This window comes from Magallana gigas, chromosome 5 (genome assembly GCF_963853765.1).
Source record: "Magallana gigas chromosome 5, xbMagGiga1.1, whole genome shotgun sequence".
In the NCBI taxonomy this organism is placed as follows: Eukaryota; Metazoa; Mollusca; class Bivalvia; order Ostreida; family Ostreidae; genus Magallana; species Magallana gigas.
Window position 1 is genome coordinate 54,925,148 of NC_088857.1, and position 18,410 is coordinate 54,943,557.

An 18,410-nucleotide genomic window follows, 5' to 3' on the forward strand; every position below is an offset into this window, starting at 1 on the left:
CATATCACTTGTAAACATATGTCCGCATTTTCAATCTGTTGCTAAAATACACCGTTAGCTATAGGACGTGGTGCAATGTTGCAGTATGGCAAAAAACTATTATACATAACAAGAGCTTCTACTGATATGCTAGACACAATGCAAGTTGGGTAATTTTTTAAAAACAATTCTCTTTCAAGAATAAGGAATGAAGCCTGTTGTGTCTTGTAATAATGTTCGTAAGCCATCATTACATATGGCAAATGTAAACTCAATCTAAAAGATGGTTATTCACATATGCGTTAAACATTGTTACCAACGTCTAGTTGAATTACTCCACCATACCATCGCTTATAGGATAGAGCGTTATCCGTGTTTGGGGTTTTTCTTATATTTAGTGCCTAACACATCTCTTCAAAGAGCGTACTATTTTACTGGAGTCCTTGATCGAAGTGTACTTTGTCATTGTTTTGGTTACCAAATCGGGCAAAGGGACGCATTCAGGCAACATTGTAAAGATGTCGGAGACGTTGAAAAATGTCAGGATAATGCACGTATTGCATGCTTGGTTTACACTGACAATGGAACATCGGTTTTATTAACCTATCATAGAGGCAAGTTAATTGTCGACTATTATGAACATATTTAGTGGCGTTACATAAGTCGGATGGATATTGTAAATAAGTCACGGAATAGTCTGATACCCTCGGGTGATCACGACGTTTACTTATCGCTGTCAATAAGTAAACATCCTGTTCATATGCAGGTATATGACCACGAACACATCCATGCTGACGAATCCTCTCTTCCCATATCATTTCAGCGACTGGTTTGCGAAGCTTCGGCTCTCGGCAAGAATCAAACCAGAAATAATTGTTGAATAAATGACAGTTAGTATGACACAAACTAGTGACCCATAAGCAAGCTCTCTCTCTCTCTCTCTCTCTCTCTCTCTCTCTCCAAAATGTCGAGTTTAAATACTTGCAAAGTCTGAGATCAGAACTGCTTATTAATGATTTTGACTCATCACAACATAGGAATGATGATGTACCTTTTGTAAAATACTTTTCCACTTTGAGAGTTTATACTAGTAATATTGTTTTATCAAAAGAGGCAAAACACAAATGATTGCTTGTTAAGTGACACGAACCCGCCCCCTACCAAATGTAAACAAATACGTAAAACAGTACAGTAATATTTTACGTCTTAGCAATTAAATTGTAGTGGAATTCATTTGTTACATTAATTGCGCTCCATACATGCGAGCTAGTATTATCTCCCTTTTTTGTTATGCACCACGTGTTGAATAAGAAGCTTTCCATTTTGAAGCTTGTGGGCCACTACAATGTATGTTTTTGTTGTTTTATATGTGCTACTAAGTTGTTTAAGCTTATGAATACCTTACATGATAGTTTTTTCTTTGTAAACTTTACTTATCAAGAAATTAACGGTCAGCAATGATGTCAATATATTATTTGGATATAGTCTTTCCTTGTGCAGTTTTGAGTATTGTTCTCATATATTTCACTATATTACACTGTCAGAATGTTAAGAATTACATATATTTCAAAGTAAATGTAGGATTTATCAGTTTCCCTAGTCCAAGTATTTTCCAAATTTTTTATGTATGGAACGCCATTCTTGTCATCAACAGTACATGTGTGAATTTATAAGACAATTGTTTAAATGTGATTTTTGTTCTTTTGTAGCTTTTTACCTGCTTTATTCAATAAACCATGAAATGAATAAACTGGTTGAAACTTTCTGTAACGGTGACAGAATAGTAAAAAGATTGTAACGATTTGGACAAGGAGATTCACATTTTGGCGTCTACGACGAAACGGCGTTCATCGATAATTGGATCTGATGTCTTATACAAGTCTAACGATGGAACAAGGCTCGGAACTTGAAGACCCTCAGTCACGAATAAGGACTCTAACCGAAAAGGGAGCAGAGGGATTCTCAAAGCGTAGCGAGGATTATAATACTCACCTAAACGCTCAATGGGCAGCTGTTGAGAACCTAATTTCAACATACAGCTCTACCATCACAAACTTAGAATATTTAGACAAATTTGAAGGTGACTTTTCAAAAGCTTATGCAGATTTTTGTTCAACATCTGCTGATTTTGCAGCATTTCTTACAAGGACAAGAACAGAAGATAGCATTCAAGAGCTTCAAAAACATTCAGCATTTATGCAAAAATGCAAAGAACTTGTGAATTCAGTGATCGATAAAATATCTGAAGTGCGCGGAGTAGCTCTTGAAAATGCTTCACGTCGGTCAAAGATATCGCAATCAAAACTCACACATATATCCAGTTCCTCTTCACAACTGGCACGCTCAAAGGCAAAGGCGGAAGCAGCTAAAGCTCGGTTAGACTATGTTCAACAAGAGACATCCCTATTGAAACAACAGGCAGCTATTGCTGAACAGGAAGAGATATCTCGTGCAGCGGCCATGAGGAAACAGAAAGAGCTTGAAGCGGAACTGAAACTCTTGAACACTAAACAGGAAGTAGCAGCAACCAAGGCTGAAGCAGAAGCACTAGAGAATGAAGAGGCTGAAGGTAAACCCACAATGCAGAATATAGAAAGGTTGAATGCACTTATCGATCCTATAGAGCGTACAACACAATATATCAACGAACAATCGGCTATTAACCAAAAAGATAAGGAAAAGCCACAAGTTGATTTCAATTCAAATGTGCAAACATTCCCTTTGATACAGCCTCATAGTCCTGTGGAGCAAACAATCCCTCACATCAATGTACAGTCGAACAATAACCAAACTGAAAAAATGAAATCAGATGTCAACTTCAATTCGAATGTGCAGACTTTTTCCATAAGCCAGCCTCATACTCAAAACACTAAAGTGTCATGCCAAACAGACCCGATCAAGTTCAAGACTTTACTAAGTTTCTTCTGAAGAAAGACCTGCTAATATCTCGTCTCACTCGATTCGATGATCAACCACAGACATTCATATTCTGGAAAGCACAGTTCGAAGAAATAATGAAGGAACTCGAGGCGACAAACACTGAGGAACTCGACCTTCTTACAAAGTGGTTAGGACCAACTTCATCAAAGTACGCTGCAAGCATTAGATCGTCAAACGTTTCAAATCCAGCTGAAGCCCTAAGAAAAATTTGGGAGCGTCTTAATGAACGATATGGCAGCCCTGAACTATTGGAGTCCATGTTGATGTCTAAACTATCAGTTTTCCCAAAACTCACTAACAGAGACAATGTGAAACTATATGACTTGCTAGACTTAATCTCAGAAATTGAATCCCTTATGGCAAATCCAAAGTACACAACTTTATTGAGCCATTTCAATGCTTCATCAGGTTTAGCGCCAATACTTGGTAAGCTTCCACATAACATACAAGAGAAGTGGACTTCCTTTGGTTACAAGTACAAAAAGCAACACAACACTGTCTTCCCTCCCTTCTCTTGCTTTGTGGAGTTCATGCAAGACATCAGCAAAATGAAAAATGATCCGGGGTTCATGTACAACAGTGAAACTACATATTCAAGCACAACAAAGGAGAAAGCTGGTCCGAGATCCAATCTGGGGAAACAATGGATAGCAACAAAGAAAACCGAAGTTAGACAGAATTCAGAAAACATGAAGTCCACCTCCATGTGTCCTCTTCACAAGGCCAATCATAGTCTTAATGATTGTCGTGGCTTCAAAGACAAATCATATGAGGAACGGAAACGATTTCTGCGAGAGAACATACTTTGCTTTAAATGTTGCAATTCTGATCAACACAAGTCCCGGGAATGCACAGAACTTATTCACTGCAATCAGGGCGGTAGCAGTTCGCATCCGTCAGCACTTCATATTGGAACACCCGTGAGCCGTTATGGTGGGGAGAAGACTGGCGAAAATTCCGCAACATCCGCATGTACCCAGATATGTAAAGATGGATTCTCAGGGAAGTCATGTGCTAAAGTGATTTTGGTAAACCTACACCAAGCCAGAAATCCAAGCAAGTCGCTGAAAGCATACGCAATTATAGACGACCAAAGCAATAGATCCTTGGTGAAGTCTGAAGTTTTTGATCGTCTCAATATGGATAGTGTAATGACAGACTACCAGTTAACTTCCTGTTCAGGAGTAACTGACATGCTTGGCAGACAAGCTCGAGACCTTATCGTTTCATCGCTGGACGGATCGACATCTATCATTATACCCAATATCATAGAATGTAACCAGATCCCCGATATCCGAAATGAGATACCTACACCGGATGTAGCGAGATCATACACTCATCTTCAAGACATCGCTGACAACATACCTGAAGTTGATGAAAACATTCCGATTCTCCTCTTGATTGGTCGTGATACACCAGAAGCACATCACGTAGAGTAGCAGCGCACAGGTGCGAGGAACTCACCATTCGGACAGAAACTTACCTTAGGTTGGGTGATTGTCGGCGAATCCTGTCTGAACAAGGTACACCGTCCTAACTCTGTCGTGGTAAACAAAACTTACCTTTTACCAAATGGGAGGTCGTCAATATTCCAACCATGTCCAAACGACATACACATAGAAGTTCAGAATAAAGATATCAGTTTCTTGCCTCAGGATCTGGATACATCTATATTCATGAAACAGAAGGATGATGACACAATCGGTCTCTCAGTTGATGACAAAGATTTCATCAGGACCATGGATGAAGACGTTCATCTCACTGCGGAAGGAAATTGGGAAGCTCCTTTGCCGTTTAGAGAAAATCGACAACGACTTCCAAATAACAGATCGTATGCACTGAAGCGAGCGCACAATCTGGATAATAGTCTTCGAAAGGATCAAACGAAACGAGAACATTTTATGACATTCATGAAAAAGATATTCGACTGCAACCATGCGGAAATTGCACCACAACTCATGAAAGAAGAAGAATGTTGGTACTTACCAATATTTGGGGTGTACCATCCTAAAAAGCCATCCCAAATTAGAGCTGTGTTCGACTCATCTGCCAAATATCAGAGTATTTCCTTGAATGACGTTCTTCTTTCTGGTCCGGACCTGAACAACAATCTGTTAGGTGTACTTTTACGCTTTCGAAAAGAACCAATAGCTGTTACAGCTGATATAGAATCTATGTTTCACTGTTTCCTAGTTGATAAGAAGCACAGGAACTTCCTCCGCTTCTTCTGGTACAAAGACAACGACATTAACAATGAGTTGATAGAGTACCGTATGCGAGTACACGTTTTTGGGAACTCACCTTCACCGGCTGTAGCTGTATACTGTCTTCGCAAGGCCGCTTGTGCCAAGGAAGACGACTATGGATGTGATGTCGTAGATTTCGTCAGACGAAACTTCTACGTGGACGACGGATTAATTTCTCTATCGACTCCTGACGAAGCGGTCAGTTTGCTCAAAAGAACTCAAGCTGCTCTTAGAGAGGGTGGTAATCTACGTTTGCATAAAGTTGCATCTAACGACAAGCATGTGATGGATGCCTTTCCGTTTGAAGATAGATCAAAGGACTTCAAAGATATCGATCTTAGCGTTGACAAACTTCCTATGCAGAGAAGCTTAGGGTTGAACTGGGAGCTTGAGTCTGACTCATTCACATATCGTTTGTCAAAGGAAGAAAGACCTTTCAGTAAGCGGGGACTATTGTCGACTATTAATGGCATTTTTTATCCCATTGGATTTGTTGCACCAGTAGAAGTCTCTGGGAAAATCTTGATGAGAGAGACTTTGAGAGGTTCGTACAACTGGGATGATCCCCTTCCTGTTCATCTCTTGGACAAGTGGTCAAACTGGAAGAACTCTCTGAGATTCCTTGAAGATGTACATATACCAAGGACATACACACCCTTTTCTCTATCAAAAACCCTCTGCAAAGAGCTCCATATTTTCTCAGATGCTTCGGAGGCTGCCATTGCCTCAGTAGCATACTTGCGCACAGTCGACGACTCGAACAACATCCACGTGGGATTCATTTCAGGAAAATGTAAACTTGCGCCAACAAGTGGTCATTCTGTACCGCGCTTGGAGCTCTGCGCAGCAGTGATGTCCGTCCAGTTATATGACATCATCAGTGAAGAACTGGACATGAAGTTTAACACCGTTAGGTTTTACACAGACAGTATGGTGGTGTTGGGTTATATCAATAACAAAGGCAAAAGATTTTTCAAGTATGTTGAGAACCGAGTGGAAAGAATCAGGAAATCAACAACACCCAAGCAGTGGAGTTATGTCCCAACAAAATCCAACCCAGCAGATGCGGGCACAAGAAACCTTACTGCAGAAGTCATTAATGACAACATATGGATTCGAGGACCACCTCAACTCAAGGAACCTTTGGAGGAGGATCCGAACACTGATTACAGTCTTTTTGAACCAGAAAATGACCCTGAGATTCGTAAGGAAGAAGAGGTTAAAACCCTGAAAACAGCAGTTGACGGAAAAAAGGACCAATCTGCGACTTTTCGTATAACTCACAGATCAGAGAGGTTCTCCAGGTGGAAGGTGTTTGTGAAATCTATAGACTGTTTAAGGGCTATATCTAGGAAGTTCCATCACTCCTTGGATACTCCAGCCTCACCAACATCAGAAGAACTGATCATACGTATGGTTCAACATGAAGTTTTCGCACAGGAGATAATGTGTTTACAATCACGGAAGTCATTGCCAAGAAATAGCAGTCTCATCGCATTAAATCCAATAATCGATGAAAAAGGTTTACTACGGGTAGGAGGTCGTTTGAAAAGAGGATACCTGAGTATCAATGAGAGGCACCCACTAATCATCCCAAAGAATCATCATGTGGCTATACTGCTTGTACGACATTTCCATGAAGCAGTAAAACACCAAGGTAGACATTTCACGGCCGGAGCCCTGCAATCTGCAGGGTATTGGATCATTGGAGGAAAGCGCTTGATATCATCTCTGCAACACAAATGCATAAAGTGTCGGCGTCTACGCGGCAAATACCAATGTCAACTGATGTCCGACTTACCTGCAGACCGACTACAGCCAAGTCCTCCTTTCACCTTCATCGGGCTAGATACCTTAGGACCATGGAGCATTGTGACTCGTAAAACAAGAGGAGGAGCCTCCAACAGCAAGCGTTGGGCCGTTCTCTTTACTTGCCTTTACACTAGAGCTATCCACATAGAGGTGATCGAGGAATTATCATCATCCTCTTTCATCAACTGTTTGCGAAGATTCATCTCTCTCAGGGGCAATGTGAAGGAAATCCGCTCTGACCGGGGATCCAATTTTGTGGGAGCAACTGAAGACCTTGATGTCAACGTCATTAACGTGGAAGACAATCCTGTTCGAGAATTTCTGTACGACCAGAAGGTGACGTGGATTTTCAACCCCCCACATTCCTCCCACATGGGTGGAGTGTGGGAGCGGATGATTGGCATTGCGAGGAGAATACTCGACTCTATGCTTATGGACTTACATTCAAGACATCTCACTCATGAGGTATTGACTACTCTAATGGCTGAAGTATGTGCCATCGTGAATTCTAGGCCAATTGCACCTGTGTGTTCTGACCCTGAATCTCCAGTGATCCTCAGCCCAAACATGTTACTTACACAAAAGTCGGGAGAAATTTCAACAAACTTTGTACAGCAAGATATCAAAGATTTGTACAAAGCACAATGGCGGTGCGTTCAGCACTTGGCAAATATTTTCTGGGACCGTTGGAAGAAGGAATATTTACAAACGCTCCAATCGAGGACCAAATGGCAGTCTGTGGTTCCAGATCTATGTGTTGGAGACATTGTACTTCTTAAAGACCTGTAGCCCTTTTCACAAAAAATCTTACGAATTTGCGTAAGATTTTTAGTTAAGAATCTCGTAAGAGAAATATTAAGTCAGTTTCACGAAAGCACTCGTAAGTGAAAAAATTCTCGTACGTCAATTCTTAATGATCGCGCACGTAAGATTACACTTACGACAAAAAGCTTCCCTAACAACGTACTTTCATTTCTGACGCGCATGCTTATGACACATTTCCGTGTTTACATTATTGTCGTCTGTCAAAAATGGAATGCAAAAAGCGAAAACCAAACTGGTCTACTGAAGAAGTAGAAGCTCTTGTCCAGGCCGTGACGGAAAACATAAAAATTATCAAAGGAAAATTCACGCCTTCGTTGACAAATGAGGTGAAGAATCGTTGTTGGGCAGATATAACCGCACAGTAAGTAGGCCTACATATATATTGTATTCTTTCCGTATGGATCCTTAATATATCTGCTATATATATATCTATACTTTTTTATTCAATAAACAGAATGTACTGAATAAATCCATAGATATAAAATTTAATTAATATTATGCTTTATTTATGTTACTCAATACATTGTTATGTTGAGATATCAGCACGGGAAGGGGGATAACACAGGATAGGGAAAACCCGAGTCTATAAATAAACTGATGCGTCTGACAGTTGACAGATTGTTCAAAATTTTATAATAGCTTAAACTCGTACATTATGTAATAAATTAGCATAATGCATACATTTGCAATAGCATCCAATAGTGTGTGTAGTATGTGTAATTTCATCTTGTCAAAATCATAGATACATCTAATTATATGTAATATTCACAAATGCATTTAAATTAATTATATACATTCATCATGATCATGTCAGTGACTTTTTTTTTGAGAAGAGAACTGCTCTCATGTCAATATAATTTTATAAGAATAAATAGAAGCACGTTGAGTTAAATAATGGATAGGAAAATGGATATACTGTACACACACACACACACACACACACACACACACACACATATATATATACATATATATATATATATATATATAGATATAGATATATATATATATATATATATATATATATATATATATATTAATGCATGGAAGGATGGATGGATGGATGGATGGATGTATGTAACGAATGAATGAATAAAGAACTGATTTATTCAATACATTATATTCTAATTCAATTTAAATGTTTCCTAAGAATGTACAACTATTTAATACCAGTATTAATTTTTCCAGTGTCAATTCAGCAAACTGCTCTAACATCAGTAGGGATGTTAGTGATGTGAAAAAGAAATGGCAGGATTTGAGTAGCCAAACAAAAAAGAGAGAGGCAGAGAGAAGGAGAAGAGTTGGTGGGACAGGAGGAGGTCCCAGTATTGAGGATGATTTAAAATCATGGGAACAGAAGGCATGTTTTAATTAAAACCAAATACTGAAACCTAGTGACAGTCTAAACAATTTATTTGTTTCAAACATAATTGTTACGACCATATTAATTATTCAATTCATTTATTAACTTCTTGCATGTAAGAATGCATGCTGTTAAAATTAATTTGTTTTAATATAAGCTTTAAATAATAGTAATGATATTAATGCTTTGTTGTTACATGTATTAAATTATTAATGCTGTTATTTTTTTATTCATTACATATTATGATGTAAAACAAAACATCCCTATATTTGAAATATTAATTAACACTGGTATTAAGATTTTAACTACATGTATATTGCATTCCATTGCAGATTGTTGGAACAATTTCTAGATCAGCAGTAGAGGGGGTGCCTGGAGGGGTGGATACCTCTGAAGTTTCTCAGAGTCTTGTACTTTTGGAGAATGGTACGTACGAACTACATGTTTATAATGTAAACAAAAATTGATGTGAAATTATTCTCATGGCATGATAGTATGCAAATTTTAAAAGAAACTTGACTTGTTCATTTACCTTTTTCAGAAGCAGTAAATGTGTTGGAGGCAACTCCTGCCTCAACCTGCTGTCAACTTAAACCCTCTTTACCAGGTATGAATAAAATGTACTGTAACTCTTAATTAATGCTTCTCTGGTTTAATATGATTTTCTGAAATTAACTGCACATTCAGCTAAGGAATGGTTCTGATGATTGATCACTCATATCTGCATTAACACCCCCCCCCCTCCCCCCTTCACCTTTTCCTCCCAAAAAGACAAGGAAATTGGTATAAAAATTTTATTTATTTATAAATTATACAGATTTATCCTATCTATCACTTTATTATTAAGGAATTAATTTCATTTTAAAAATGTGAATCTTTTTTTTCTCCAGAGAGTGCTTGCTCTGATGAACAGGAAGTGCAGTTGGAGACAGGTGATTTAAATGTTTCTACATCTTGGAATGTATACTTTGACATGAAAACAATATTACAGCTAGCTAGTCCAACCTATGCACAGTTTACAGTGAGCTCTTAAACTTAAATAATATTTTTATTGTACCATTTGACCAGTAGGGTCAATATTGTTAGTACCTCAGGGTATATGAAATATATTATTAATTCCTTGTTTTGCAGTTATTTTTGCTAACCCTTCATCAGAGGTAAACTCTCTGGATGAACACTCTTCAAGAAAACTGCAGAACAAGATGAAAAGGACAAGACCATACTGTAAGTATAAAAAATTACAAACACAAATGTTGTGTATTATTTTTTTTTATTCTTTGGAAGAAATTCATTACATTACATTAATTGTTGGAAGTTGACCTTATATTATATACTTCTCAAAATATGAATGGTATATATATATATAGAGAGAGAGAGAGAGAGAGAGAGAGAGAGAGAGAGAGAGAGAGTACTATGATACTTTATTCTTTATATTTTTTTATGCAATTATGAGAGAGAAACACAATTATAAAATTGTACCAGCCATTGGAGTGGAGGGGAGGGGGCATTTTCAAATTTAAACATGTAGTCATTCCTACAAAATGACTTTTTTTAATCAGGTAATGGTGATAAGGAATCTGATAATATCAGAAGAGAATTCCTTGATGGGGAAAAAGAGAAGAACAGGTCTCTGGAAGTGTATAGAAAGAAGAAGATTGCTCTATATGAGAAGATGGTACAGCAGCAGAGTGAGATGCTCGAGCTACAGAAGAGGAGTACAGCAGCTTTAGAGATCATTGCATACAAATCTGCACACTCATTGCAGCCTTCATCTCCATTTTCAGTTTCTCCTGTGATAAATTTTAATTCATAGAGTACAATATTGAAACATTTAAATTTGTGGGGACCAGTGTTTGTGGACTTTGGGTTTTTTGCTTAATTCATTATCTATCTGATAATTTATCTTAATTCATATAATTAATATTCATTGTTATTTTTGTAGATGCGTCAGTAAGAAAACTCTTTGAAGTTTTGTTTTTGTCAAGGATGTAAATTTGTGAGGGAGGGGTACCCATGAATACCACAACAATTGAGCCACCACGAATTCATATGATTCCACAGTATTTAACATGATTCTTACTCTTCTTATTGAATATCTCATTTTTCATCCCATACCATAACTACACATGTAGCAGCAGTATCATTATTTGTAAGTCTCCCTACTATAAAAGGTACATGTTAACTGGTTCTATTATATATGCTTAGATTATGAATAACTCTTAATGTTGATGAACTAATAATAGATTTTTTATTAAATATCGTGCTGCTGATATTTCTATCATCACACTCTGTTCCTGTACACATACATTGTATTCTGTATGAAATACTGCATTTATACAAGAATCTTTTTTTCTGTCTATGTAAATGAAAATATTTGGATGAACATTTTAATTCAGAAGATAGCTGAAGGTTTCAATTATTTAATCCCAACCTTAATCCATATTTCATAATAGTTTTTTTTCCAATTTGAGAGAGAGATAGAGAGAGAGAGAGACAGAGACAGACAGACAGACAGACAGAGACATAGAGAGAGAGACAGAGAGATAGAAAGAGAGAGACAGACAGAGAGTTTTTTCTTCATATAATTATTAAACATGTATATATTGATATGATTGTCAAATAGCAGATATATTTTTGTCAACAATAACATTTCTGAATATATTTCATATCATTTATGATTACATGATTTAAGACAACTCAGTAATATACATGTAATACCAATGATACAAGCAATTTTTACTTTGTCACTTTAAAATTGCTGTTTTGGTGAAAATAAGCAAGTTGAAAAATAATTTTCTGGTCAGTTACTTTTAATTCAATTCTTTATTCATTGACAAGACCAACAATTATTCAAACTATCAATGTCAGATATAGAATTGACAAAAAACTCTATGAAAATTTACAATAATTTTTAATTTGTGATAATAATGCTTTAAATACAAATTTTTAAACAGTTTATAATCAGGAAAAAATGAAATATATGAAGAAATTCATTCACTTCATATAAACTGAAATAATTATCATTTTAAGGCAACAAACACTTTGAAACATTTACTTATAATACTATCATACTAACAATTCTTACTACATGTACATGTTATTGTTATAAACTTCTATCAATATTTATAGCTGTACATGCATATTATTAAAGCTGTTAAAGATTTAATGAAATTTGTCGGTTTTTTCCTTGATAAACAACAATCCAATGTCACAGCTCAACTATACAATTATAATTTACAGATAATTCTATTTCATTTACTAAATCAGAGAGAGAGAGAGAGAGAGAGAGAGAGAGAGAGAGAGAGAGAGAGAGAGAGATCAAGAGATAGAGCAATTATAGTAAGAGAGAACCAGAGAGAATGAGAGAAAATTGACATAAAGACATACAGACATACACCTTTTATAATTATGATCATAATTATCATTTCAAAACGTTCAGACATTTGCTATTTTCATCAACTAAATATCATATTTTCATTTCATTTGATATATGATATTAAGACAAATTGCATGATCAGATTCTGTGTGAGGATACTCACACATGTACTATTTTTTACACAATGTCATAAGAAATTTAAGGAATAATGCATGAATTTATAGATAATTTTCTTAAAACCTCTGAGCAATGGTCTGTCTCACCCTGAAACCATCATTGCCATTTCCTCTATATACAGTGTTGTTGTGCAGAATCTGTATGGGATCATCTGCAGCTTCAAGAGGGAGTCGTCTATTAATTGCCATATTGTGCAGTCTTAGGCAGCATTCAATCATTTTGATGCATTTAGGGGCAGTGAACTGAAGACTTCCTCCAGTTTTATGCAAGCATCTATTTAAAAAGAAAAAATTATGTTCACATGGAATAGTTATAATTAACATGTCAAGGATGAATCTTGAGGTGGATTTAATTCTTAATTAATTCAAACTGATATACAAAAAAAAAATGAACAAACCTGAATCTGCACTTAAGAATCCCAAAAGCCCTTTCCACTGTGTTTCTGGTTGAGCAGTGGGCTTGATTGTAGTTCTCTTCTTTGGTGCCGCTTGGTTCATTGAAAGGAGTTAACAACCATTTTTTTAGGGGATATCCTGAATCTCCCAAAATCCAGGGTCCATTCAAAGTTTCCATCAGTTGAGGTACAGAGGAATTGGTCAATATAAAGGAATCATGAGTTGATCCAGGCCACTTCACAACAGCATTGGTAAAACTGAAATGAATATTAATTAAGCTTGATTAGTTAAACCGAATTATTTCTGCTATAGTTTTTTTTGACTGAGCGGGTGGGTGAGTGTAATATGACTATATTGGAAGTGGACTAATCTAATTAAAATTAGATTTTTGATCCGCTCCAAATAGATCGCTACACATGCACAAAGATCTAATATTAATGAGATTGGGAGTGGCCAAGTGGGTTGGTGAAATCTTTCTCAAAAATTGTTAAAAGAGCAAAAGTTATATGCAATATGATTTTAATGTATATTTTTAGTCAATGAATACATGTATTTACCGAAGGTCAGCATCCACAACTCCCTGAACATTGATGGAGGGAAAACCCTTTCGGCAGATGAAGTGGGGTTCATCATCTCCTGACATGCCTTGTATGGGTATCAATGTACCATCTATGGCACCTACTACATTTGGAAAATGAGCGATCTTGTAGAACCCATCCTTCACTCTCTTTAGTTCCTCCGGTGTGCTTGGGAAAGTTATGTTGTTCAGCTGCTGACATAAAGCTAGGCAGACAGAATGCAATATCCTGGATGATGATGGAACAGAGACTCCATGCAGGTCTGCCACTTCAGACAAGTAGTCTCCCTTAGCCAAAAATCGAAGAGTGATCAACACCTGAGAAAAGAGACATTTACACAAATGTTTTAGTGGGGTGTTACAGATGAGGAGGGGGAGGGGGAGGGGGAAAGAGATATGAAAGAATTCTAAAGCAGTTTTTTTTTAATCAGTTGACCTTAAGGTCAATGGGCTGGGAAAAAAAAACATTTTTACACAAAAAATGTCTTTGGAAATTGGGGAAGGTGGTGATTTTCAACTATGTAAATACATGTATGTGTACATCTAAAATATCACTTTTGGACAGGAAGGAGTAAAAATTTGTTTGTTTTTTTTAACGTTATGTATACTAAGATAGGTGCATTTGTCTACATGTAAAATACATTTGAAAGAAAAATTTGGGTTTTTTTTCTTCAAAAAATGGGTTATATTTTATATATAGTCAGGTTGCTTAATATAATGTTATTTCATAAAATCAGACAGCAAAATTGCTGCAAATTCATGAATTTAATGATTATTAAAATTGATTAAAACTGTTTTGAAGTATTTATTCTTATCCCCGTAATTAACTATAGCTTAATTAAACCTATAAGTTGTCATCAGGATAGGAAATTCCTACTTTCTAAGCCAATTTACTCAAGTGATGGCCATTCTACACCTTTAAGAGGGAGTTTACTCCCCTTCATGTACATACACTGTACCATAGTATTATAAAAGTAGTATATAAAAATAATTGTTTACATTGTACTTTTTGTTGCAAAAATCTCACGAATATGAAGATGTATATTGATGGGACAGTAACTTTTTTTTTAGCCTAATGGCATGGGACACATGGGGTTTTTTTTAATGTGAAAGCCATGGGACATGTCAATTTTTTTAATGAATATTTTTTTTAAACCAGTCCCAACATTGTGATAAATTTTGCCTGTTCCCTAATAATCGAAACATAGGCTATCATTTGAGATATAGATAGTTTAAGGCTGTGCTTAGCCTACACTTGTAGGAATATATATTTGTAAGCTGAGAAATATAGAAAAGAAAATACATTAATAAACTCTTCTGCTTCTTATAATTTTGTTATTAGTAGTGAGGTAAAATGATAATAATTTTGGAGTTGATAAAGTTGTGATAGATCAATACTGACAGGTGCCTGTTTATTTATATTGATGAATTGTCTTTCCAATGCCACATGGGGCGAAATTACAGAGGACCGAAAACATTGCCAGTACAATTTCACTACGAGCCGTTAACTCTCTATGAAATTGAGATAAAAAAGAAGTTTAAATCATAAACTTACTTGGATATAAACAGGAATCGCACATGATCTAGAGGTTGGATGCTGTACAGTATCATTTACCAAATCAGTCAAGAGAAGAATTTCTCGCCGAGGAAGACGGTATCGTGCAACCAAATCTAGGTCCGTATATCTATCTAGTGGGTTAATTCGGTCCCGAAAAATACGTTCTCGTCGCAATGCACGATCGTTTTCAAAAAGCAGAAAAAAGGCAGCCATTTTTGTTGTCAATTAATAATCTTACGACAAGATATTTGCACTTAAGTTTTTATTTTTACACTTAAGAGAGGGTATAAGCTCTCGTAAAGTTACGACAAATTTTACACGTAAGAATCTCGTAAGATTTTTCGTGAAAATGAACAAAAACTTAAGTTTCCACTTACGATAAAAATTAATCGTAAGATTTTTTGTGAAAAGGGCTACAGACAACTGCACGGATCGAGTGGCCGATTGGAATCATTACCAATGCTATAAAGAGTGTCGATGGCCGGGTCTGCAAAGTCCAAGTCAAGGTATCAAGAGATGGGAAACCAATTGTATACACGAGACCCATATCAGACATTATTCTCTTAATACATGACGAGTGACATTCTCATGTTGTACTGCAATCCACTTAGTTGCCAAATGTGTTCATTGTAATCATTTGTTTGAATATGATATTATAATATATTTCAAGAAGAAATATGTCACTATACGGCTTAATGTATTATTACTGTTTAAATGTATAAGATAATAGTGATATTTTCAATATCAGGTGGGGAGTGTAGTGGAATTCATTTGTTACATTAATTGCGCTCCATACATGCGAGCTAGTATTATCTCCCTTTTTTGTTATGCACCACGTGTTGAATAAGAAGCTTTCCATTTTGAAGCTTGTGGGCCACTACAGTGTATGTTTTTGTTGTTTTATATGTGCTACTAAGTTGTTTAAGCTTATGAATACCTTACATGATAGTTTTTTCTTTGTAAACTTTACTTATCAAGAAATTAACGGTCAGCAATGATGTCAATATATTATTTGGATATAGTCTTTCCTTGTGCAGTTTTGAGTATTGTTCTCATATATTTCACTATATTACACTGTCAGAATGTTAAGAATTACATATATTTCAAAGTAAATGTAGGAATTATCAGTTTCCCTAGTCCAAGTATTTTCCAAATTTTTTATGTATGGAACGCCATTCTTGTCATCAACAGTACATGTGTGAATTTATAAGACAATTGTTTAAATGTGATTTTTGTTCTTTTGTAGCTTTTTACCTGCTTTATTCAATAAACCATGAAATGAATAAACTGGTTGAAACTTTCTGTAACGGTGACAGAACAAGTATGATGAAACGTAAATTTGTTTAAAAACGTGGCTTGTTTTTATTTTTGAAAGAAGAAACAGAACAATGGAACTGTAATATTTTATTTATATTTATGATGTTACTTTAGGTTGTTTGTAAATTAACGACATTTATTCTTCTTAATCATTGTTAAATTCCTTCTGACTGTGATGTCATAGAATGTTAATTATTGTTTAACAAACGCCTTGAAAAAATCAAACATCAAACATCAAAGTAATCAAGTGTAGTCTTAGGAAATATACTTACTAGAAAGGCAAGATGAAAGGACAGTGGTTTTAGCTCATATGTGTGTGTTTGACACCAATAAGGTTAATGCAATTACATACCAATTAGCGGATTAACGCAGGTAAATAAAGGGGCGTTTACCTTGATGATGGTCAGTTTAGGAATAACGAAAATATTCTCTGATTGGATGATTTATACATGTCAATTATTTAAAAGGTCACGCTTGTGAAATATTATTATCTGTTAGAGTCAGAGTCTAAGAGAGTCGGAGTCAGAGTTCAATAGTTAGAGGTTAAGAGTCAAGATACAATCATCCGTCTAATCAGTTACGTTTTCCCTCAATTTAAAGTTATGTGTGAGAGAGAGAGAGAGGTGGAATATTCAATACACTCAAGAGCTAGACACCTTTTTTTCCCCTATGCCTGCATGTAGCAATCCTACGAAAACCAATACTAGTTATATGACATTAAATTATATGTTTTCTTTTATTTTTCTATTTTTTTTTTATCACATGATAAAAATTATACTTATAAAAGAGTTTTCATACACAGCTAAAGCAAGCTTTGTGTTTACAATAAATGCTCTGCTTGCATGATCATCCAAGCACGAGTGTAATTTTGTTGCACTTTTTACAGTTTATTCGCAATAATGAACCAAGTCCATATCTCACTTCACCACAAATATCAGATAACTTCAATTAACGGATGCCCACAAAATGTACATCCCTCAATTAGTTTGTTCACAACATATCCTAGTTCTGTGAACCATTCTATCTCTTTATCACTTATATTTCTGTCATCATCCTTCAGGAGAATACCATTGTCTACTTCATCTTCTCTCTGTGCATAATCATGCTCATGCAGATAGTGTGGTACATGTAATCCTACAACCCTGTCCACCTCATTTGCTTCAGAGAGCTCTTGTTGTGAGTGGAACACATTAAAATCGTCTGTTTAAAAAATATACATATATAGTAAGAAATTATGTCCGACATTTTTTCAATTTATAAAATCAAATATTTGCATGTATTTCTCCAAATAAATACGTATATCAGGAGTGAACTACCTGATGTCTTTTTGAAACAGTTTGTTCTGCAAAGAATCAGCAAAATACGATTTATATATATATATATATATATATATATATATATATATATATATATATATATATATATATATATATATATATATATATATATATATCCCAACATAAAAAAGAGTTATTACATTTGTCCACTTCTTTATTTCTTTGTTTGTTTTCTTCTAAAGCATGCACTTTCTTTAGAATTTTACTTGAAAAAATGTTTCCACTTTTACTACGAGATTTTCCATGTGTCGCCATCACATTAACAAATTACAAATTTATCTCCAATTGCAGAGAGCACAGAAAAGGGCATAATCAAATATAATTTTAAAAAAACAAATTTCGGTGAAAATCTGAATTATTTTTTATTGGAACTCTTTATTGCGGGAGATACAAAAAATGCTCGAGGAACGTGGCGTCTGACCTTAACAAATCAATAGCTCGATGACATTATGTCCCTAAGTCATTTACATGTATAAATGGAAAAAATGTGGAAAATACAGCGAGTGTT

General features: G+C 35.6%; 3 protein-coding genes across 3 annotated transcripts in view; 1 reads left to right on the forward strand and 2 right to left on the reverse strand.

The window, feature by feature from the left end:
* The window catches only part of LOC117680713 (protein kinase C-binding protein NELL2-like), a 58,752-nt gene that overhangs the window by 23,027 nt on the left and 17,315 nt on the right, over positions 1 to 18,410 (reverse strand). The window lies entirely within an intron of this gene.
* On the forward strand, positions 7,814 to 11,590 carry LOC117685834 (nuclear apoptosis-inducing factor 1). Its single transcript, XM_066083649.1, has 7 exons — positions 7,814 to 8,163; positions 8,991 to 9,162; positions 9,498 to 9,591; positions 9,707 to 9,772; positions 10,056 to 10,097; positions 10,297 to 10,389; positions 10,725 to 11,590. The coding sequence occupies exons 1-7, from the start codon at positions 8,009 to 8,011 to the stop codon at positions 10,976 to 10,978; spliced, it is 876 nt and encodes a 291-aa protein (XP_065939721.1). The 5' UTR covers positions 7,814 to 8,008; the 3' UTR covers positions 10,979 to 11,590.
* Positions 12,250 to 15,326, reverse strand: LOC117692777 (putative nuclease HARBI1). The gene is made up of 4 exons (XM_066083650.1): positions 15,246 to 15,326; positions 13,671 to 14,008; positions 13,116 to 13,370; positions 12,250 to 12,991 (listed from the first exon to the last, which is right to left on the reverse strand). The coding sequence occupies exons 2-4, from the start codon at positions 13,754 to 13,756 to the stop codon at positions 12,775 to 12,777; spliced, it is 558 nt and encodes a 185-aa protein (XP_065939722.1). The 5' UTR covers positions 13,757 to 14,008; positions 15,246 to 15,326; the 3' UTR covers positions 12,250 to 12,774.

Coding starts and splice junctions, on each gene's coding strand:
- LOC117685834 (XM_066083649.1), top strand. CDS start 8,009: ATGGAATGCAAAAAGCGAAAACCAAACTGGTCTACTGAAGAAGTAGAA. Junction 9,592..9,706: donor TCTTGTACTTTTGGAGAATG/GTACGTACGAAC, acceptor TACCTTTTTCAG/AAGCAGTAAATGTGTTGGAG. Junction 10,390..10,724: donor GAAAAGGACAAGACCATACT/GTAAGTATAAAA, acceptor TTTTTTAATCAG/GTAATGGTGATAAGGAATCT.
- LOC117692777 (XM_066083650.1), bottom strand. CDS start 13,756: ATGTCAGGAGATGATGAACCCCACTTCATCTGCCGAAAGGGTTTTCCC. Junction 13,371..13,670: donor GTTGTGGATGCTGACCTTCG/GTAAATACATGT, acceptor TATTCATTTCAG/TTTTACCAATGCTGTTGTGA. Junction 12,992..13,115: donor ATTCTTAAGTGCAGATTCAG/GTTTGTTCATTT, acceptor CTTTTTAAATAG/ATGCTTGCATAAAACTGGAG.